The following is a 23933-nucleotide window of genomic DNA, read 5'->3' as shown; positions in this document are numbered from 1 at the left end:
CTAGATGATGTGAAAAAGGCCCTTTCCGAAACTGGGCGCTCGGGTGTGCTCAATCACAAGGTTGGGTGCTCGATCATAGTTGTGCGATCAATCTTCTGTGTTGGGCGCTCGAGCGCATAAGCACTCGATCCAGCTTCTTGTATGCTCGATCGCATACTCCAGCTTTTCCAAATTTTGTCTTTTATGCTGAACTTTCTTGAAATGCTTCCTTTTCTTCCATGACCTACAAAACAGAGAAAACACAAAAAAGAAATAACAAAGCACAAAATAACAAGACTAAGAAATTAAAAATTGTAAATTACAGGGCTAAAATATGAATATTTTAACCCTTATCAGACCTCCATTGTTTTAACCAAGCTCTCCTTGCCAAATAATGTTGGAGACTATGGAGCGTGGACGATAGCTTGATAGCTAAAATTATGAAGGCAAAGTACCATATGAGGAGCATAATATTGGAAGCACAAGTGCGTAATAAACCCTATTTTGCTTGGAGTAGTATTATTAGTACGCGAGACTTGGTCAAAGAGGGTCTAGTGTGGCGAATTGGGAATGGAGAAAGTGTACACATATGGGGAGACAAGTGGCTTTCAACACCATCCACCTACTGTGTTCAATCCCCACAAAAAATTATGGTAGAGGGTGCTATGGTGAGTGACCTCATTGATCATGATACACATTGGTGGAAGAAGCATCTTATTGAGGTGATTTTTAATCCGAAGGACGCTAATGCCATTCAAGCCATTCCAATAAGTGTTACAAATCAGCCTAATAAGCAAGTGTGGAAAGGTAATGCAAGGGGCATGTTTTCAATAAGTAGTGCCTATTATATGGCAAAAGATCGTGAAGCCTTCCATCAAGCAGAGTGCTCTATGAAGGTGGGAGACAGTGAAATTTGGAAGGAACATTGGAAGATGAATATTCCAAACACTTGGAAGAATTTTATATAGCGGGCTTGCCACAACCTCCTACCTACACGGGAGAATTTGGTTTGGCACAAAGTCATTCAAGATTCTGCATGTCCCATATGCGATTTGGAGAAGGAAACTGCCTATCATTTTCTTTGGGGATGTACTGCTGCAAAGGATGTGTGGGGGGTCAGTACTAAAATTTTTCAGAAAAGCACATACGATGCTCCAAACTTTCTACAGGTAGCAAAACATTTTTTCAAGAAATGTGAAGGGACTGATCTTGAGCTTTTTGCCGTTACTGCCCAAAGGCTTTGGTTCAGACGTAATACGTGGCTACACGAAGGAGCTTTTAGTCATCCAAATGTATTGGTACAAGGAGCTAAAAGAGTAGTGGAGGATTTGCAACTGTTGAACCAGGGACGTGAGGGGGCTCGTTCAGTGCCTGTGGCGAAATGGCAGAAATTGGCGGAGGGGTGGGTAAAAATGAATTGTGATGTTGCCTGCGACAAACAAAAAGGATGTGTGGGAATGGGTGTTTTAATACGAGACCACACTGGAAAGGTAAAGGCAACTCGAAGCACTACGAGATTGGGATACTTCGATGCTACTGTGGCGGAGACTCTGGCGTTGCTTCACAGACTGTTGTTTTGCAAGGAGATAGGTATCCAGAACGTCATGGTGGAAGGAAAAGCCCAGCTAGTTATAACAGCTTTACAAGAGGGGACCCCAACAGGAGCTAGATTTGGCCACATTGTGGATGACATGAAGATGGTCTTACAGGATGTTTCTAGTTGGCAAGCAAGTCATGTTCGTAGGGATGCTAATGGAGCAGCCTACTCCCTTGCTAAATTGGCTACTAGGAACGTTATAGATAGAACCTGGATGAATACTATTTCAGAGTGTATTTGTGACATTGTGTTACAAGAACTTTATGTTTCTGTGTAACTAATTTTATCAATGAGAATTCAGATCTTTTTGCTAAAAATTAAAAAATAAATAAATAAATAAAACTCAAAATTGTCATATGCTTAATGTAGACACCTTACAAAGGAGCCAAGTAGTTTTATTAAAAGAATCCAAAATATTTTTATTTACTTAGCAAATAAATCAACAACGGATGGGACGTAACAGATAACTCATTTCTTTTTCCAAGTGTTGTTAATAACGTCGAGGGAGAATGACAGTGAGGGTAACACTAATTGCATATAGAAAGATCAAGAGGCCAGTAAAATTCACTATATATCCTTCACTGTTGAGCGGTCCATAGATGAAGATAGCCAACCATGTCTTAGCAGTTACTACTGCCAAGAGGAAGATGACCATGCCAACAAATGTGTGCCATGGAAGAAGTGTTGCTCTTGCTGACATTTCTGCCCCCGGGAAGCAATAGGCAAAGAAACCCAACATGAACTGAAGAATAGGTTTTGTTAAAACCCAAACATAAATAACTCAAATACAAAACAAGTTTTGAAATTCTACTTTGACAATAAAGTAACAAGCTTTTTGTTTCAGGTTGTGGATATTGATTGTCTATCATTCACAAATTTTAAGTATCAAATTGTTGCCTATAGAGTTATAATTATTAGATTTTTTTTTATTATTTTTTTTTTCTTATTATGCAAATCATTCGTATTATATCTTTGTGATGTTTCAAACTCAAATTTCACACATTACTAATACTAACCAAACAACCAAAACAAAAGAAAGAATTTGTGACACTCTCAGCTTAAGGAGATGGCTTAGTTATACAGGTCAACAGTATTGGGCCTTGTTAGCTTGATAAAAAGGGTAAATATATTATAAGTCCCTGGGTCAATGCACCAAAATTAAATTCTCCCTAAGTTATTTTTTATTGTTTTGAATTTTTACTCCTTGGGTCAATTAAAATACCAATAAAATCCCTACCGTCAAAATTTGGTAACCGCTGTTAGTCCCAATCAAAACGCACCGTTTCGCCGCGTCAGCATAATAATTTTTTTTTAATTTAATTTAACAATTAAATAAAAAACTAAAATGTGAGAGGCGAATTTATTGGGTAATGAATTTCCTAAAGTAATGTTCTCATCTATGATATAATTTAAACCCTAATGATATGCATAGTTTAATGGATTAATTCATGACAATATGACTAAAAATCTTATGATTTCAACTTATCCTAATTTTGATTAAATAATTGATTTACATACACTTAACCCTAATTAACTAAGCCAAAGATTGATAATTATCATGCCTTGAAATCACAAAACTTTTCATGTTGTAGACCACCTAGTTTTTGAAAAACAAGTTGCTTTACATTGAAGAAGCTAGGCAATAGGAGATGACCTACTTTTAGAGAGGCGACCAAGATTTGTTGGGTTTCAAAACCTCAATTTCACAAGTTCAACACTCTACCCCCATGAAGTTTTGCTTAAGAATTGAAAATTTTATTTCAACCATGAAAATGTGACTATGCTGCTTTACTAGTTAACTAAGTCCATATATTGTTAGATCTTTTCATACCTATGAAAACACATACTATGCAATTTCATAAAAAACATTTTTAATAAGCTAGACCCATGTACATATGTTTCATTTTCTTAAACTACTTTTATTTTATCTTAGATGACCATGGGTTTTGTAAATAGCCAAGTGTATGAAAATGTGAACATTAGATGGTAGTTTGATAACTTCAAAATTATTTAGGATAAAGTCCACTTAACCCCTTCAAATTACTACCCCAATGGTAATCTACCTCCCAAACTATCAATTGCGACAATTTACCCCCCAAACTATCAAAACGATGACAATGTATCCCCAATTTTAATAAAATAACGAAATTACCCTTATTGAAATAAAAACAAAAATATTAAAATTTAATTTTTTTTTTCAAAATTTTAAGGGTATTTTTGTCTTATTGAAAATTCTATAGGGGTAATTTTGTCTTTTTGCTAGCATTGTGGGATACATTGTCATTGTTTTGGCAGTTTGGAGGGTAAATTGTCATTGAGGTGGTAGTTTGAGGGGGTTAAGTGAACTTTATCCAATTATTTATCTGTGTCTTTACAAGATAAATTTCTCTTTTTGTAGAAAATATTTGTCCTTGGAAATAAGAACTTAATTCGTTTTAAAAAAAAAACTTAATGGCCCTTTAATGATATTGTTTCATGGTAATGATCTAGCTTGAATCTCATATCTAAAGCCCATAATTGTTGGGGGTTGTTTGATCCAAATTTTACCAAGTGATAGGTGTGTTTTATGCCCATCGGGCCAATAGGCTAAGTGTAACTAGTTTGGGCCCATTAAGAGAGTTTATGGTCTTAGATGGTTAACCTAGTTAGGAGAAAATCCAAATAAACTATTTCTGGCCCAAGTCTCGATAAAAATATTTTTAAGATTTTAGAAAGAAAAGATAACGCATTTCATTTTCATTAGTGAAATTCCAATATTAACTCTACTTTAATTATTTTATTAAGATTTTATGGAAATCATAATAAAATAAGTTAGAATAGAATAGAATAAATTATAAGTAAAATGAAACAATATTATTTTCGAACCAAACAGTACCTACAAAGCGTACATGGAAAAGGTAATAATGCCGAGCCAGGAATGCAAGGATTGCATATTCGTCGTTCCTAATCCTGTCTCGTGGTGAAATTTAAAAATTATATAAATTCCCAAAATTCCAGCCGTAAGAGCTATGACATGCAATATGAGGTGAACCCCTCTTCGCGTCCTCCTTTCAGCACGGACCGTCTTGTATGCCATGATAGCTGCTTCATATGATATTATGCATCTTTCATTAGCCCATAAAATAATATGTCAAAATACCATATATATCCAAAATGGTATTTCAGTGCAATATATATTGCTCAAAATGTAACCATTTTCATCTTCTACATCAAAACAAACCTATAAGTTATAGCAGGTGTTCATACACGATGCCAATAATCAATCCAATCTAAAGAATAATAATAAGGAAACACTTCATAAAGGATTCCTGAACTACACTCGATTTAAAAAGATTTCTTCAAATTTTAAAACTTATCAATTTCATCCACCAAAGTTTCAATTTGATACAATCTACTCCATCCGTCAGCTTTTGAAAGTTAAAAGTGATGAAATGACCTTTATACCCTTGAAATTTTTATAAAATTTTAAATTGAAAAAAAAAAAACAAAAATTGAAGGGTAATTTGGTATTTTTAATGGTTTTCGTTAGGGTTTAACAGCAAAAATTGACCAGGGGGTCAATTGCATCAAATTAGAAGTTCAAGAGGCGAAATTGAAAATTTTTAAAATTTAGGAGATCTTCTTAAAACACATAGTAGTTTAAGAGTTCTAAATAAACTTATCCTTAGTAATAAAAAGTCATTTAACTCAATAATAAAAAAACATTGCCATACCCTATCAGGGGAGTGGCCGTGATTTGGACGATCTTATGTTAAGGGAAAGCTGCGAACTACCCCCACTATTAGGTGTGGTTGCTAGCCACGCCTCTAAGATGGTGGTCACGAGCTATCCCTTTTGTTAGGAGCTAGACATGAGCTACCACTCTATGGAGCAGTGGCTAGCGGCTAACGATTTTTTTTATTATTATTTTTTAAAAAAAAGAAATTATTTGATGAGTATAATACTTTTATAATTATTTCTATAATCTATTTTATGGGAAGATTGACAAGGGCCTCGAATTTAGGATGAGCCCACACTCATGTCTTGAATCTATTAAATTGAAAAAATGGGATCTTAAAATTAAAATGACCAAAACTAGAAAGAATTCTAACCCGATTTCCACTTTTCACATTCAAGACTTATACTTGAAGTGGAAGCTCTATCATCAATCAATGAAAGAGAGTAGAAACGTGGATGACAAATATGGAGGAGTTTAAGGAAGAGGGATGGCTGTCCCAATTATGCAGGCTAAATAGTTAGATTGGAGCACAAATAAAGCACAAGAAAAAGCTTTTGAAAATAAATCTATGAGTACATAATAAAGCTTGCTTTCCTTACCTTCTCCTCCAATTAAAATAAGCCCAATAACCATTAGAAAAGGGTGCAACTGCATATAAAGAAAAAAAAAAAAAAAATCAGACAAGAAACAGGAATTAATGATCCAACAACATAAACATGCGCACGCATACATTGAAAATCTTCTGTTTGTTGTCGGATTTGAAAGCAAAGCCATCCCGAAAATGCAGGAAGAGAACAAACACAAGAGTTGTAACTGAAATGGCTAGCAGTTGTGCGAATATTGCAAAGGGGGTTGCAGAGAGTTGGTAGCTACGACTTGCAGGCGCCATTGAAGTAAATATGGTGTCTTTAGAATGAAAGAATAAATAGGCCTCATTATTTTAATTAAAAAGAATTTTCTGTGTGCACAAAGGCCGTTTGTTTGGTTGAGAGCGAGATATCGCCCAATTATATGGTGTTTGAAAAGCCGTCTTGCCGGCAATTCCAAAGGTGGCAACTCCTATGACATATGGAAAGGGCCAAGAGAAAATTTGAACCTTCGTTACTCAATTGGGACTCCCTATATGTTACTAGAAATTAATTGTATGATTATGTAAACAACTTTTTTTTCTTTTTCCTTTTTTTTCCAATAAAGACTAGGTAAACCATTCTTTTATGTTATAGCATGGAATACCCAATTCCATTACCGAGTGGGAACATAAAAGGTTTAAAACTACAAGGTTTATGATCTAAGATCTTGTGTGATAATCTCATTACTCACGCCATAAACCATATTCGATGTAATCTTAGAACCATAATAATAATAATAATAATAATAATAATAATAATAATAATAAGCATGTAAAAAAGGCTATGCCATATACTCAATTTAATAAACCAATAAATAATAACTTTATTCATTACAAACTCGAATATCATAAAAATAAAACATTGGAATTTAGGGCATAATTCCCAACAAGAGTTCCATAACATCGCAATAGAAATATAATAGTACAAGAGAATAGGCATAACACGTACATAGAGCTAACATGATCATGTATGTATTTAAAGTTTATAGATTGCATCTTTTATATAACAAATAATAACTATACAAGAGTGTTACATATGACACAATGCCATATATACAAGTATGGATATATACACAACAAAAGATATACATCCCCAAAAGAAACTATAATTAAGAATATTCAAAATAGAGACATAAATACTTACGGCCCTTTGAAAAGCTAAGACTTTATATGAACAACAAGCTCCCTCCTTGCCTTTGCTCTAGCTCCCCGCTATCTAATCTTCTTCGACTGCCTTTACTTACCGACCCACCAGTAGACGTCTTGATGGTAGAAGCTTGTGTATGATGTGGTGTAGTGACCCAAATAATTACTAGGCTTAAACAGCTTGGTTAAAGACTTAATTGGACTTTTGGGTCACTAGGGTTTGCTAGAGGGGTATTTTGGAAATTTTAGGCTATTTGACCGAGCGTTCCGCAGAGGGGACAACCCTAACGTTCGCCTGCAATAGTACACGAACGTTCGTGTGGGGACCAGCCCAAGTGTTCGTTGACTTTTTGTTGACCACTAGTTAATGTTTGAGCGTGCGCCTACAACCCTAAAACCATTGGCTAAACAGTACGCAAACGTTCGGCACAATAGTACCAAACACTCGTTGCACTATAGGATTGATCTTGCAGAGCTCACAGCTTTTCTCCCTTATATAAACTCCCTCTCACGCCCTTCACCAACCCATTTTGCCCTCTGAGCCTTAGAGAAACTCTGCTTGAGTGTTGTTATATTTTGAAGGATTATTTGGGTGTTCTTGAAGAAGAAGGAGGAACTTATTAAGGATTCTCACTGTGTGGAGGTAACCATCTCTCTCTAGCTGTTTTTCTTAGGTTGTTCTGCTAGTTTTATGTTTTACAGTAGCTTAATTGTTAGAAACTAGAGGTTTATGTTTAAACCTGGTTTTGAGGGTTTCTTTTCCATTAGATGTATTTCTTGCTACATGGTGATGTGTTTTGGGTTAGGATGTGTTAAAAATCATTTTTGTAACCTTAAAACCAGTTTAGCACTGCTTAGGAGATCGCTGGACCAAATGGAGTTATGCTTGAAACTTTCTGGCCAAACGTTCGGCCTCGAGCCCAAACGCTCACCCAGAAGTGTTTTAAGCAATGTACGCCCATTTTGCCCAATTTTTCGGATAGTAGCCTCCATTTTCAAAGTTCTAGAATTTAGGTTCGTTTTAGCTCGGACTTAGAACTAATACTAGGCTTCACAAATTTGGAGAGTTTGGAACCATCAGAAGGGCTTTTGGAAGAGCTACACGATTCGGGTGAGTATAAACTCACATGATACTAGCTGGACCAAATGGAGTTATGCCTGAAACTTTCTGGCCAAACATTCGGCCTCGAGCCCGAACGCTCGCCCAGAAGTGTTTTAAGCAACGTATGCCCATTTTGCCCAATTGTTCGGACAATAGCCTTCGTTTTCAAAGTTCTAGAATATATGTTTGTTTTAGCTCGGACATAGAACTAATATTAGGATTCATAGATTTGGAGAGTTTAGAACCATCGGGGGGACTTTTGGAAGAGCTATACGACTTGGGTGAGTACAAACTCACATAATACTAGACGTTATTTTTTCTGCATTGCACGACTATTTTGTGTACCAAACATGCATTATACAACTCTTATGAAACACATTTTTGCTATGCTATGAACTCTACATTTTCTGAAAATATGCTACTTAACAAGATAACAAACATGGTAAGATTGTAAGAGCATGTAACACCCCCAAAAATGACATTGGCCAACCTGGCAAGGTTACTGGCAATTACCCCACTTTAAACCAACTGGTGGCTAAATGAGGAATTGCTCCTCTAAGCATTATCAAAGTTAATGCGTAGGAAGGTAAAATAAATCTGAGAAACTATTGAATCATCAAATGGACAAGTATAAACCTCAATCTCAAAGGCATGGAGCATCTAACAATAATGATGAACAAACCTGATAACAACTTGTAAACCATAAATCAAGTCTGTAGTGGTAGCTGTACCACTCTTGAGTTCTAGAAACATGTTCCCTATAAGAGTAATAACAGCGTAAGTCTAACGACTTAGTAAGTAAACCTCACGATTGGGTGTGACATGAGCTCGTTATTAAGCAGAATTAAACGTGAAATTTTGATAAACTTTTTTTTTAAAAAAAAAAAGGTGTTGTCTCTATTAATACACCATAAAAGTTATTGTTTGGTTAATAAAAGAGTGGTATACTCCTAGCGGTAATCGCTTAAGTATTTTAATGCAGCAAACTAATGATTTATAGGTCATAACTATCATGTATGGTCTACTCGAGATATTACTCCTTCTCAATAGGGTTGGTGCTGTCCTAAAAGACCTGTAATACAATGTCGGTGCCCCGACCATTGTACGCTACCATACATAACACTAGTGGCACGACCGAGTTCGACCTCGGGTGGCCTACACCACTAATGATGTTCGTCCTGTAGTGACAGCCCTTTAAGGCTACACAGGTCATGAAACATCCATTGGATCCAAGGCCCATATAACAATACACACATTTGACCATAAAATCAAGTCTATATAGTAAGCCCATGGCCATTATATCGCACATACCGGTATACAATGTCATATAATGCATCTTACCAACAGCTTATTAAGGCAGTTACCGAGTTATTATAAAAAGTAGACATGCTCATATCATGTTCATGGTCAGTCAACTGATATATCCCACGTTTTTAAGAAAAGTGCTTGCAAGTGGTTACTTACCTCGTATGCTCGCTTAATCCTTCCGACATTACGAATCCCTACTATAACGAAACATGACTCGCTGTTATTAGCTATACTAAAGAATTCTACGAGGGTCCATCTAACGAAAAAGAATGCTAAGACTCTTAAGGGGACTAGGGAGCACAAGAACCGGCCTCTGGTCGAATGCTCGTTCCTAGGACGAGCGTTCGTCTAGGGGCTATGGTTGTAATCAAAATGCTCAAGGTGCTTCTAGGCTCCTATCTAAAGCTATAAGTTGGTTCCTACTCCCTAACAAGTAAAACACAAGCAAGGGACTAGCAATATGTAAGTTTGGGGGTGTGATAAGTGCTAAAATATACATATTTTAGCCTCTTAATTTACATATGTTAGGCTCTTAGTTTTGTTATTATTTGATGTTTTGTTTCCTTTTTGTGTTTTATGTCTTTTTATACGTTTTTTTGAAGAAAATGAAGCAATTCTGGAAATTTTAGACTTAAAGGGCATTTTTGGGAAAATCTAGAGCTTTGGGATCGAGCACAAGCCGCCAGGATCGAGCGAATCTGTGCTCGATTGCACAAGACCTAGGCTTGAGCGTAGCAGCGCTCGAGCACCAGACCAAGGACCGCACGCACAAGCAGCTGCGCGCACACGCATAAGAATCAGGCTCAAGCGCACATGCGCTCGAGCGCAACATCAATGGGATCAATCACAGAAGTGCGATCAAGCGCAACCCCTTAGGATCGAGCGCACTCGTGCGCTAAAGAAAAATCATATGTAACCAAGACTTCTTTTCACCCTAAATTAGGTTTTCCTAATCCTAATTGGACTAGGAAGTTAGACCTCCGATTTTACTAGGTTTACTAGGGCTTCTATGTTTTCCAAAGCCTATAAATAGACTTTTAAGCCTCTACAAAAAAGTGTAGAGAAAAATGCACAAGCTATGGAAAGGAACTGAAGGCTAAATCAAGAGGAGTTTGGGTTTTTTTTCTCTACCACCATTTATTTTATTATGTAGTTTATATTTTAATTAGGGCTAGATTGAAGCCCAAATCATGTCTTTTTAGGATTTCATTTACGCCTTTGTTTCAAACATATTTTGGTATCACTACAAAAATGGAGTGAATTTTTAAGTAGGAGTTTTTGACGTGTCAATGGTATTGACACGTCAAAAACCCCTTTTGACGTGCGCCCTTTGATATTTCTCAACGGTTAAAACGGGGGTGTCAAAAATTCCAGGTTTTTGACGTGTCTACAGTGCCACGTCAAAATTTTTTGACTTGGCAGTGTCGCCACGTTACAATTTTTTGACTTGGCAGTGTCGCCACGTTAGAATTTTTTGACGTGGCAACACTGCCACATCAAAAAACTGTCTTCAGCACGTCAAAAATGTTGTTGACGTGGCAACAAAAACATTTTTGACGTGGCTGTTTTGCCACGTCAAAAATTTTTGCCATCTTTTTTTCTTCAATTAAAAAATTTATTAATTTAAATTATTTTTCAATTAAAATAATATATATATATATATATATATATATATATATATATATATATATATATATATAAATTATTTTCACCCCACCGTGTTTCTCCCCCAGCTCTCTCCCTCTCTTCTTTTCTTCATTTTCTCTTATTTTCTCCATTTTCGTTATTCCCCCAACTCTCTCCCACTTTTCTTTTCTCCATTTTCTCACTCTCTCTCTTCTTTCCTCCATTTTCAAAAACCTAAATCCAAAAAATCTTCAAAAAATCAAAAACCAAATCAAAAAATCAACCTGAAAAATCAAAAACCCAAACGGGAAACTCAACAAATCTTCAAAAACCCAAAAAATCTTCCTATCTTCTTATCTTCTATTCTTCTTCTTCTCTTCTCCTTTTTTTTTTTTTTTTTTGCAAAACTGCTTCTCTTCTCCTTTTCTTTTTCTTCTTCTTCCTCTTCTTTTTGTCCTTTTTCTTCTTCCCTCTAGAGGGAATTGGCCGACTGCATCTGCTGCAGAGAGAAGAGGCTAGGGAGATTGAGAGAGGAGAGAGAAAGAGAGAGAGAGAGAGAGAGAGCTGAGTCTGGAAATGAAAGAAAAAGGACCAAAGAAGTTGAATATATAAAAGAACTATCAAGGGAAAAGAAGAGGGAAAGAAGATAGGAAAAAAGTTAAAAATCCCGCTCTTTTTTTTTAGTGACGTGCCAACATTTAACACGTCAGAAATTTCTGACGTGTTATAATTAGCACGTCAGAAAAAAGTTTTTTTTTTTCCTATATTATTGCATTGAGAATAAAAAAAATTTTGAGCAGAAATAATTTCTGACGTGCTGGTTTTAGCATGTCAGAAATTTCTGACGTACTAAAACTTGCACGTCAGAAATAAACCAGATTTAAAAAATAAATAAATAAATAAAAATTGGAACATAAATAATTTCTGACGTGCCAAAACCAGCACGTTAGAAACTATTTAGATTAAAAAAAAAATTGGAACAGAAATAATTTCTGACGTACTGATTTTGGCACGTCAAAAACTATTTAGATTATATATATATATATATATATATATATATATATATATATATATATATATATATAATACCTAATTATAATTATAATTAATTGTAATTTTTGACGTGTCATCCTAACACCTCAAAACTTTTTGACGTGTTAAAATGGCACGTCAAAAAGTTTTGATGTGTTCCATTAACACGTAAAAAATGTTTTTTTTGACGTGTCTATTTAGACAGGTCAAAATTTATTGACGTGGCAAACATGAGTTACTGTTTGCCACGTCAATAAAGTGCAGGTTTTTTATAGTGTATTTTAATTGATTAATTTTTTGGTTTATTGAATTCCTCATATGCATGTGTTTGGATCTGTCAATTAAGTCAATTTAGATGACCGACTCTTGGGCTTAATAAAGTGACAAAAGAACCTCATCATGGGTTCTTGGCTTAATCAACATAGGAAACTACGAGTAGATACCATGCCCTAAGCTTCATGTGTTTGTCAATTTTCATAAATTTATGCTTCCCTAAAGAACAACTTACTAGATACCATGCTAAATCCTTTGGGGAAGAAAAGAATTAGAATAGATACAATGCATAGTTTGTTGCTTAGGAAAATCAATAGTTTAAGGAGTAGATACCATGTCCTTTGGCTGACAAGCATTAAATATACCGTATGATTGGACTATTGGCGTATTGTTATCTTAATTAGTCTGATTAGTGGTAGATATCAAATCTCTAATCCTTTTTAGTTAATCTTTTATTTTATTCATTTATTTCAATTCTATTCGTGACAATCTGTTATTAAATAGGAAATCAATTCTAAACATAATTTACCAATCCTCATGGCAATGATCTCGTATTTGTCTGCTATACTATCGTTTTATCTTGTATACTTGCGAGTAAAATATACCAAATATTTGCCTATTAATCTAGGTGGGTATTTTGCTCATCATTTCAAGTAAATATTTCAAGTGTTAGATTTTACTTATTAAAAGGAAATTTGAATAAATTAAATTATTGAAACACATAAGGAGAAATGTAAGAAAATAAATTAAATTATTGAATGCATTCCTTTCTATCAGCTGAAATTTTTGGAATGAGTGGTGATTTAACTTTTTTAAACTTCAACAAAGGGGATTTTGAGAAGTTTTGCTCAAAAAATTCACGTGTGGATGATATGACTATTTGCTTCTAATTTGATAAAAAATGCTGATGCACGATGTTAACAGTAATAGAGTGGTAATTTAAAGAGGCCAAATTTCACTTTTTAATGTATAAAAGTGATAAAGGAATGTAAGTTAGGGGTAAAGTAAAATTATAATTCATTTGCCTAAGATTCCATTACTTATTGTCTATGTTTTTCTTTTTTTGTTTCTTCGATTCCTTTTGTTTTAGAAAAGATTCATACTTTTGCGAAGTGCCTAGGCCTTTCATGTACTTTTGCAATTTCTATATCCTATAAAAATCAAACATATAATTATGACAATAAATACCAATCCTATTCACTCTTACAATTCAATAGCTTTTCCATGCCTCTTTAATTGCTATGCTTTGAATGACATTATAAAACAAAATTTGATCATAATTAACTATTTGATCAACTAGGCGATACCTTTATTCATCAGTGTGACTAGCTAGGATCACATGTTTCTTTATTCTTTCTCAATCACAGTACTGGTGTAGGGCATGAAAAAGTAATTATATATATATCCGATTCTTTCTTGTAGAACCAAAGTTTGTGAAGCAAGGAAAAGAGAATAAATCCCTTGGTAGGAGTAGAGCTGGCTTAGTGTTTTTTCCTGGCGATGCTTTGCTAAAGTACAAAGCTTCCTCATTCATGATACCAAACCCAACAAGCAATCCCAAGAAGAATGAATTTACCCTTTAAGCTTTTTGACAAGAGATTTCTATATAAGAACTCACTGATTGAGAACAGAAGGCAAAATCAAAATTGTTTTAAATCTTCTTCAGCTTGACACCCATCTCCATCCCTCCCACCTACCATGGACGTTGGGGGGCAAGTGTACGTTGGCTCTTCCTTGCGTGTAACTGTAGTGGCACGCGTGTTTGGAATCCTAGCTATAATTCTCATGCTTGTCTGGCTCTTGCATTATCGTGAGGGCCTGGAATATGATTCTGAGGATCCATATCGAGTTTTCAACGTAAGAATAAATCTATTTGCTTAATTTGCTTCCTAACAATGTTTGTTTGTTCCACTTCATGCTATAATTTAAGGTTGTTTTTTTGGGCAGGTTCACCCGTTTCTGATGTTACTTGGTCTCGTCATTTCTTCTGGCGAAGGTATTTTCACCTTTCTCTTGCCTCCATCTGAAATTGGTGTTATAAAATTTTCTTTTTTTTAGCTTTGAGGCTTAATTGAAGCTAGCTGCATGTGGGTTTTGTGATGAGCAGCGATGATGACATACAGGTCAGTGGCAGCGACCCATAATGTTCAAAAGTTTGTTCACATGTTCCTTAACCTGCTTGCTATATGTCTGGGAATTGCCGGGATATGCGCTGTTTTCAAGTTCCATGATATGGCCGGAAACTTGGAGGATGTGTATAGCTTGCATTCATGGATTGGCATAGCCACCATTTCCTTGTATTGCTTGCAGGTAACAACAAAAAAAAAAAAAAACAATTGATAATTTGTCACATTTTTCAAACTTTGATTTGCTAAGGTTGTCTCTTTAATTTCTCCACGGAATTTGTTTTGCAGTGGCTCATTGGTTTCGTTACATTCATGTTTCCAAAAGCTTCACGTCCCACAAGGTCTACAATTGGTCGGTGGCATGCAATGGGGGGCAGGGCACTTCTGTACATGGCAATTTGCGCGGCTCTGACGGGGTTGATGGAGAAAGCTACTTTCCTCAAACTCCAGCATCAGCATGAATCGCGTTTGGTCAACTTTACTGGACTCTCAATCCTACTCTTTGGCGTCTTTGTTGAGTTTTCTTTGACTTTCGCCGCTTATCGTGTTAATATTTAATCAGTGATTTCTCTCTCTCTCTCTCTCTCTCTCTCTCTCTCTATATATATATATATATATATATATATATATATTTTTTTTTTTTTTTTCCTTTCTTGTTAGTCACGTCACAATTATATCTATATTTTGAGTGTAATATGTGCTTGGAGGGCTCGTGCAGATTGTACGTTTGAGTGGATTGGTTTGCATTCCTAATTAATAATAAATATTTTGAATTTTTTTAACCCCAATTGTGTGAGAATTGTTGCACATTATATGTCCAAAGTCTCACATCGAATGTTTATTCAATTGATTTTGGTTAGAGACGACACTCTAACTGTGAATTACATAATAGGGCATATTCTAATTGGGACACATAGATTACCTACCGTCTTGCGTAGAAGTTGCGGTATATTGTTTGTTTTGCCCCACGACAGCCAACTCTAGAAAACCTTGACCAATCCGGGGCATTAGTTGAAGAATTTATTTCATCCATATAATTAATTAATATTTGACCGTTTCGTATTGAGTTTGCAGGCTGTGTTTAAAAATTTCAACTCTTAAGTACTCGCATGTCAGGTTTAAGTCGTGTTGAGGCATGAGTATAAGAATTTATAGGTCAATCCGTTTAATCAAACGACCCTAACCTATTAATTTCGTGATGAATTCGTATCGTGTTATTTTAAAAGATAATTTTCGCACCGCGACCAAACAATGGGTCACTTGCAAGACGTGAAAATATCCACCGAAGTGGTGTCGGCCTACAAATCCTAGTTCTATAGATTGGCTGGCCAAGGTGAGAATATTTTCTCACCTTGCCACCGTGAAACACAGCCATGGAGACGAAATACCTCCCCATGAGCCTTGGGTTAACCCTTGCCCACTTTCTTTCACCCACATGCATGGGCTTGAGCTTTATCCCTTAAGCCCAATGCTCATTTGACTTTGCTTAGGCCTGTAGGATTAAATTCTTTGAGCTTAAAGCTCTTGCATAAGCCTATAGGAATTAAAAGCCTGAGCCCAATGCACATTTTAATTCCTAAGCCTATGAGTGTAAATGAGCCGAGTCTGAGCAAGCTTTCCTTATTTGGGGTCGGCTCGTTTAAATTTTACTCGAGCTCAAACCGAGCTCAATCCGAACCAAAAAAAATTGAGCTCGAGCTCATAATAAGCCGAGCCGAGCAAGCTCATAAGCTGGTTCTTATATTTAATTTAATTTAATTTTTTATTTATTATAAATTTAAAGTTCAAGTACTCTTAAACGGCTCAAGAAGTCAGCTTGTATTTGAGCATTTGCTTAGCTTGGCTAGCCTAGTATGGAGCCTGAGTCAATACAGCAAGGTGCTTAGTTTCTAAGAGAGAGGGTATGCATCTTTTTATAATAAAAGGATGCTATCAAAAAGAAAAAGAAAAAAAATAATTAATGTTTAATATTAATATGAGCAACTACCAATTTGAGCTATACGAGCTGCTCACGAGCCTAACCGAATCGAGTCGAGCTTGCTTCGTTTAATATTCGAGCTAGTATTTGTATTCACAAAACGCCGCATTTAACAATCGAGTCGAGTACAAGATGAGCTCGAGCTCGCTCGCGAAGGCTTCGCTCACTTAACACCCCTACCTAAGCCCAATAACCTCCAAATAATTAGCCACTTAGATAATAAATATATTGCCCCATGTTTTGTTAAAATAAAATAACTTAAATAAATAAATACATAACTGAAGCCCAAACTAAATTGTCAGTTTACATCAAGTCAAAGAGAGACCTAAAAGGAAAAATACAATTTGCTCCAATAGGCTCGTCGCCCTGTCTCCCATGACATGTCACACGACACTATTAATCACAATTAATTCCACTAAATAACTGTGACTACACTCTAATTTTTATTTTCAATTTAAATTAACTAATCTTCATGACGTACTTGTTTATTACATATTACTGCTCCATAGAATCATTCCCTAGTTGAACCAAAGTCTATATATACTGCCACTTTGTTCACTACCTCTTTTTCTTAAGTAACTAAATTAATTATATGATTATCCTTATGTACCCTGTGAGATTTAATCTTACATTGTACATATATAAGTTTCAATAAATCCCGCTAAAACACTAAGACCCAAGCTTCAGGATAATCATTCCCATTAAATCTAAAACAATGAAAATATTCATGATCAATTTGTTCCTAACAAAGAACTTGGATTCCTTCTTGAAGAAAGTATTCCCACAATGCGACAGCAATCACCCAATGCATGGAGATGTTAACCTTCATAAAGTCTCACTCATAGATACATCAAAGTGAGCTACACTTTATATCTGCGTTTACAATCTTCTCAAGATTTAGAATAATTGTTATAAGTCATCGTGCACGTACATCATTCTTTAAGACAGTGTTTAAAAGAATGATGACTCATGTGGTCTGTTCGGTGCATGGTTACTACCTTGCTTCTACACCAATATATCAACCTGAAGCCTACTTGCTTCTCCTCATCAAGATAGACCCTTAAAGTTGATATATTATAGTCTGAATGGAATGTTGAGTTCCATTTACAACCTAGAACAATAACTTATAAGTTGTAAGGACCTATGATTAAGATCTTTTTTATAATCCCATTATTCACACCAAAGTCATAGACAACGCAACTTAGGGCTTTTACTTGTATATAAAGGAAAATATACAATCACAAATATTTATCATACAATAATATAAATGTGTATGCCAATTGTTTAATAATAAAATCATAGAATAAACAACATTATTCAAACATAATCAAAATACCAACCAACCAATTGGAGTTTTGGACACCAATTCCAACAATCTCCCATTTGTCCTTAATTCCAATTGGACATTTATTTTCAATCTATACTTATGAAGTGAAACATGCACAATCTCACCAAGGAAAGTAACTTGTGAAAAAGATATAACAGAACTTAATCACATTAGAATCATGTCACCTCATTATCTCTCTAAAAGACTCTCCATAAGACACATCTTCTCCTTTGAGATAACGTTTGCCTCTCCCAGAATCGCAAAATACTTTTGGTCCAGTATAAAGTTAACACTTTGTTGCTATACCTCTCAAGCTTACTATTTCACCTACAAAAGTAATCTCTTTTACCTTTTAAGTAAACCTCTATGAAAATTTATCAACAATCCATTCAATAATGTTTGGATTTTGACTGTAGATACAACTCCTACATCATCATCAATGATTAGGGCTTAGCAATCCTGGTCATTACCATCTCTCTTGATATCTGTTGTACAAATGGCTTTATCAGAGTTTCGATCCAACACTTGTCTTGTTATATCAAACTTGATATTCCATTATATGGATGTGTGCAAAAGTTCAACAATATGCTTTTGCATCTTGCACAACACATGCCTCTAGATTCTTCCTTAAACACTTGTTTGACTGTATACTTTGGATATACTTGTCTTGTTGATCATTTCAAAATAATCAACCTTAGATTGAACAGACTTCTAGCATGGTTTCTCGGTAAAAAAATTTCTCATAGCCGATTCATTTCTTTGTAAGAAAACTTTCTTAACTACCATTGCTTTGAAGGTTTTATTCTTCCGGTCTATCCTCTCTACTTGTAGACTCAATTTCAACATCTGAATTTTAATGTTGTTAGAACCTCTACAAGCTGTCAGACTTACTTAGAATACGAACTAGATTTACATAGCATTAATCTAATTATCCGCATCCAAACCATCTTATTGCATACTTCGCGATATGATTCAAATAATGAATCTCAACTCCCACTACAATACAGTAAGTACTAAATATCTAGATGAATAGTAAAACATGGTACATATGAAACATCTATAATGTCTTTAGATAATTCTAAGATTATCCCATCTAAGTATCTTCTAGAATCTTACTACTATTTCCTTGGACTTACTCATATAGTCTTCATTTTAGAAACTTCGTATGAACCAACATTTTCCTAACAAGTAAGACTACATAGTTTCCAAAACCTTTGTTTCTTTTTAAAAAATAAGATAGAGTACTCTCTTTATTACAAAATGGTTTATCCCTTACATGATTACATCCCATAATATACCATCTATGGTATAAACAAGGTGTGTTCCACTTAGGACACAATCCATATTTTGATGAGTAATCCTAAGAGATGCTTCAATGTACAACTTTCTTTGAATTTCTTCATAGACTTTCATACTTGAACATTCCTAGAGTTGTCACGTCATGAATTACTCTACATCTCTTCTTATAACAAATCAAAATATTCTAATAAAAACTTATTCATTTACCATACTATCTTTTCCAAGAAAAGAACCTCTTGTTCATGCTATCTTCCAAGAAGAGTTCTTTAGACTAAGATCTCATCAAGATCTAATGGGCTTCAAGAACCCATCTCGAACCAGTCTTTGGATCCTTGATGAATGAACAAGCACAATATAACTTTGGCAATACATATATTTTGTTAGTTCAAGGATAAATATTTAAGTACTAAAATATTATGAAAATAAATGTCAATCATATAAATCATGATTAGACTATAATTAAGCAATAAACCTTAAATTGATAAACAATTCTTTATTGCATAATTTGCATTGGCATAGTTCAAAATATCCATTAGATCCTCAAAAAATAATTTTCCTCATACATAATCTAAAAATATGAATGATTTAAAATGGCAACTCTGGAATCTTCATTCCAACTTCAAACTTCAAGGTCCATCTTTTCTTTTCTTGGTTTTTTGGATTCCTAGACCTAAAATCCAATTGCATAAATAATTAGCATTTAATCCACACATCAGGAACTCAGTGAAATTCTTTACCAATCATGTGTTTAACCAAAAAGAAAACTTTTACTTGAATGTTTGAATGTTAGATACTTTGGGCAATTTCTTGCCCAATGCTCATTCTCCTTGCAATAAAAGCATATCTCTTTGGCCTTGCCTTTGGACTTCTTCTCAGCTTTATTGACACATATGGCAAATGTATAGCCATCCCTCTTGGTTTCCTTCCTCCCTTCACCTTTTGGTATTGAGCTAAAAGTGTTACCAACCAACATACCAAGTTGATGTTCCACCCTGCTATTTGCTGCATCACTCTCTAATTCAAACAAAGAACAAGCGTTTTTCCTTTTAATCTTATGTCTGAATTCCTCAAATGAGAGTATGACGGATTTGAGGATTTTATCAATCCTAGATTGATCATTACTGTTGGGGAATGTGTCCTAACTCCTAGTGATTTTATATCGATGTTGACATTTAATGGTTGTAATGAATATAAGTTTTATTCACTGATTAAATCATTTTGAGCATATGACATAAAATATAAAATATCTTTACATGCTTATTACAAAAAATCATCATATTTATTGTGCATGTGAAAAGTCCTAGGATTATACTAAATATAGATATGGGTGTGAGTAACGTGGTTATCACACAAGGTCTTAATCCATAATCTATATAGACTTAACAATAGAAAGTTCGTAGTCGGTAAATGGAATTGGGCATTCCATTTTTTAGAAAAACCGTTACAAATCGAATCGTGGTGATCTACCTTGATCAAGTGAAACTCTAGATATGACATTTTTAGTAGAACTTATCAAGTATGACTTTCTCCCTAATCATCGCTCTTCTTTATGGAACCCTTAGCTTTCCAGTCTACATCACAAACCAAGACACTCATATCAACAGCAGCGATGGGTTCTAAAACTATTTTTTTGGGAGAGAAACACCAAGGGAGTCAAATAAGAGTAAATATATATATATATATATATATATATATATATATATATATATATATATATGTTGTAACAAATACCTACCTAAATTAATAAGCAAATAATTGTATGTTTTACCCGCAAGTGTACAAAGTCAACATAGTAGTATATGATGCAAGTACGGGGTCATTCCTACGAGGATTGCTAAATTTTGCTTAAAATAAATTCCAAAAGTAAAGTAAAATAAAGATTGATTTTGAGTTGATAATAATAAAAAGGTAGGGCTTTGATATCCACTACTAATTATATTTAGATAATATAACAATATGCCAATGTTTTGATCATGTTATGTACATCTAGTGTTTGTCAACTTAAAGACATGGGTGTATACTCTAACTCTTTTCTTTCTTAAATGATTTAGCATGGGTGTATATTAAGTTGTTCTTTAAGAAAACATAATTCTGTGAAAATCGACAAACACATGAGGCCTAAGGCATGGGTGTATACTCTCAGTTCCCCATGTTGATTAACCCAAGAACCCAATGTGAATTTTTTTTGTTACTTTTATTAAACCAAGAACTCAATCATTCAAATTGATTTAACTAACTAGTTCATACCACATGCATATGTTGATCAGGCACACACATATGAGGAATTCATGACAGCAGGAATTAATCAAGTTAAATATCACAACATGATGATCGCAGGTGTCTTGCGCTCCTGGTCTTCGCCTGTAGTGCGCTCGATCGCAGCTCCCCTGCAATTGATCGCACTACCAAAGCCTTCAATTTTCTCAAAATAACTCTTTTAAGTCCGAAACTTCTAAGATTGCTTCTTTTTCTTCCAAGGACCTACAAAAACAAGAAAAACACATAAAAGAACTAAAATGGCATAAATTAACCAAAACTAAAGGATTAATACATGTAAGTTAAGGGTTAAAACATGAATATTTTAGCACTTAACACACCCCCAAACTTACATATTGCTAGTCCCTTAGCAATACAAAACTAAAGACTAAATGGAAAAACAAAAACAAAAAGTTAAATCCATCTTTCGTGGAATGTATGATTCGATTTAGCGTATGCAACAAGCCTTTTAAACCTATAGGAGTTCCCTAGAGGACGAGTGGAGTCTCGTGAGAGTTTTCCAGGAATGTTACCCACAAACATCATGCATAGTTTATGTTATTCCAAAAATTAAAGTATAACGTCAAGATCATGATTTTTATTCATTAGTAAGCTTAAGAAGATGAACTCCATCTTCACAATGAATTGGAATTTCAAAGTTCAATTACTTACAAAGGACATGCTAAAACATCACAAGTTTGAAAACAGTGTAAAGTGAACTAGCACAAAATTATGAAGCTTCCAAGTATTTCCAATGTGCAATGTCTCCATATCTCAAAATTCACTAAAATCCCTATTAGAATGAACAACAATAACATTTTTTTTTTTTTTTTTTTGGTCAGGTTGTGCAATGTTTGGTTCCCTCAAGCTTTCTAATTGACCCATGTAACGAGTGTTAAGTCAATGACTCCCAAACCAGATGGTTTTAGGGCATTAGGTGTAGAGAAACCCCTAGGACTTACTAACTCGAGTCAAAAAGGCTACAAAACCAAACTAACCATGACATTAACCAAATCAAAAATTTTCACCTTTTGACATGAACGCTCAATGCTTTGAGACAAGAGGTCCAGTTACTCAGTGAAAAGCTTTTCAATAATCATATATATATATATATATATATATATATATATATGCCAAAGTATCTATCTAATAAATCATCCAGTTTCACCCAAGACATAGAAACACACGCATCAGACTTCATGTCATACCTCACAAATTATGTGCTAATGTGCTTGTGTGATTAGATCAAACATGTGATTTATCAATTGTCTTAAGCAAGTAACCAAATTAACAAATTCTCTCATCAGATCATGTGTTCAAAATTTTAAGTTCACCAATGAAATCAAACCACAATTCTTTTAGATTAACTTAAAATTTTAAGGCAAACATGAACATGCATAATTTTTTTTTTAAAACAACAAACAAACAAAACAAATAACATGAAACTAGAACAAAGTGTGTGTAGACAACATGTGTTTCCATACCCCCAAACTTAAATGACACATTGTCTCCCATGGATCTAAAACAATGAAAGAATTAACCCGGGAGATGGACAACACTATCTAGAAGAGCATGACTCATAGCACACCCCCGAACTTAAATTGAAGCACACTTGTCCCTGCAAAATAAGAAAACACAAAAACAAGTAAAATGAAATAAAACGAAACTAAAGATAAATATAAAGATTAAGTGAAACACAAAAAAATTAAAATAACAAGATAAACTATGGGGTGCCTTTCATGAGCGCTAAGTTTAACGTCTTCAGCTAGACGGTGGATCCCCTCTCAACGATGTCCCAAAGAAGATGCTCCAAATGGTGGTGGCAAACGGCTGAGAATGGACCGCATTAATTTTTCTAAGGCAGCTATGGTACATCAAGGCTTTATCCTCCCGAGCCTCTCTTCTTTGATCAGCCAACTATCTCCGAAGGTTGGCCACTTCTTCACTGATGGAGCGATACTGTGCTGCGCGAAGAATGACCGGGGCCTCCTCCTCTGTTGCTTCCGGCTCGGACAGGGGTTCATCTTCTGCCATCTGCTCGGCCTCGAACTCTTCCGAGTCAACTGCTTGTGCTTGAGGTACCCGAGGCATGTGGGAGTAGCTTTTGTTCCATTGGTGAATGCCAAATTTGGGGGTAGTGGTGTCTAGCTCATCTGCTGCGGTGCCCTTGATGCCTTTCTTCCGGAGGATGTAAGTGATTAAGTATGGAAATGACAGCCCCCATGAGTAGGTGGACTCAGCTCCTCCGATATGCACTCCATTCCAAAATTTATGAATTTGGTTCCAAATGATATCAAGAATGGAGCACCAAGCACCTTTATGAAAGGCGTAGAGTGTTTAGAGAAATTGGTCCAGCCTTTGAGTCTTGTGCCCCAAGGGAAAGGCATTGCGGTGCAAAACAGAGTCCACAAACTATAGTTGTGGAGGTAGCTTGGACCAGCTGCCGGCATTATGGTGAGTGTCGGCATATTGCTCTTGGCACATATCTTCAATAATTTTTGCCACATAGAATCTGGGTGGTTGCTCTGCAAGTTGTGC

The 23933-nt window shown here is 35.1% G+C and overlaps 2 protein-coding genes and 1 pseudogene across 2 annotated transcripts; 2 read left to right on the top strand and 1 right to left on the bottom strand.

Moving 5' to 3' along the window:
• Positions 1-629: 629 nt before the first annotated feature.
• LOC148586379 (uncharacterized) lies at positions 630-1853 on the top strand. Its single transcript, XM_088515600.1, has 2 exons — positions 630-875; positions 1149-1853. Exons 1-2 carry the CDS (start codon positions 630-632, stop codon positions 1851-1853), a joined length of 951 nt encoding a protein of 316 aa, XP_088371726.1.
• Positions 1854-2066: 213 nt separating this feature from the next.
• LOC132177249 (putative ascorbate-specific transmembrane electron transporter 1) lies at positions 2067-6183 on the bottom strand (annotated as a pseudogene).
• A 7887-nt stretch (positions 6184-14070) lies between these two features.
• Positions 14071-15114, top strand: LOC132179716 (putative transmembrane ascorbate ferrireductase 3). The gene is made up of 4 exons (XM_059592479.2): positions 14071-14266; positions 14357-14405; positions 14517-14719; positions 14824-15114. The coding sequence occupies exons 1-4, from the start codon at positions 14108-14110 to the stop codon at positions 15091-15093; spliced, it is 681 nt and encodes a 226-aa protein (XP_059448462.2). The 5' UTR covers positions 14071-14107; the 3' UTR covers positions 15094-15114.
• The last annotated feature ends 8819 nt before the right edge of the window (positions 15115-23933 follow it).

The sequence above is a fragment of the Corylus avellana genome, chromosome 4 (genome assembly GCF_965113065.1).
Source record: "Corylus avellana chromosome 4, dhCorAvel1.hap1.2, whole genome shotgun sequence".
In the NCBI taxonomy this organism is placed as follows: Eukaryota; Viridiplantae; Streptophyta; class Magnoliopsida; order Fagales; family Betulaceae; genus Corylus; species Corylus avellana.
This window is presented reverse-complemented; position numbering and strand designations above follow the sequence as displayed.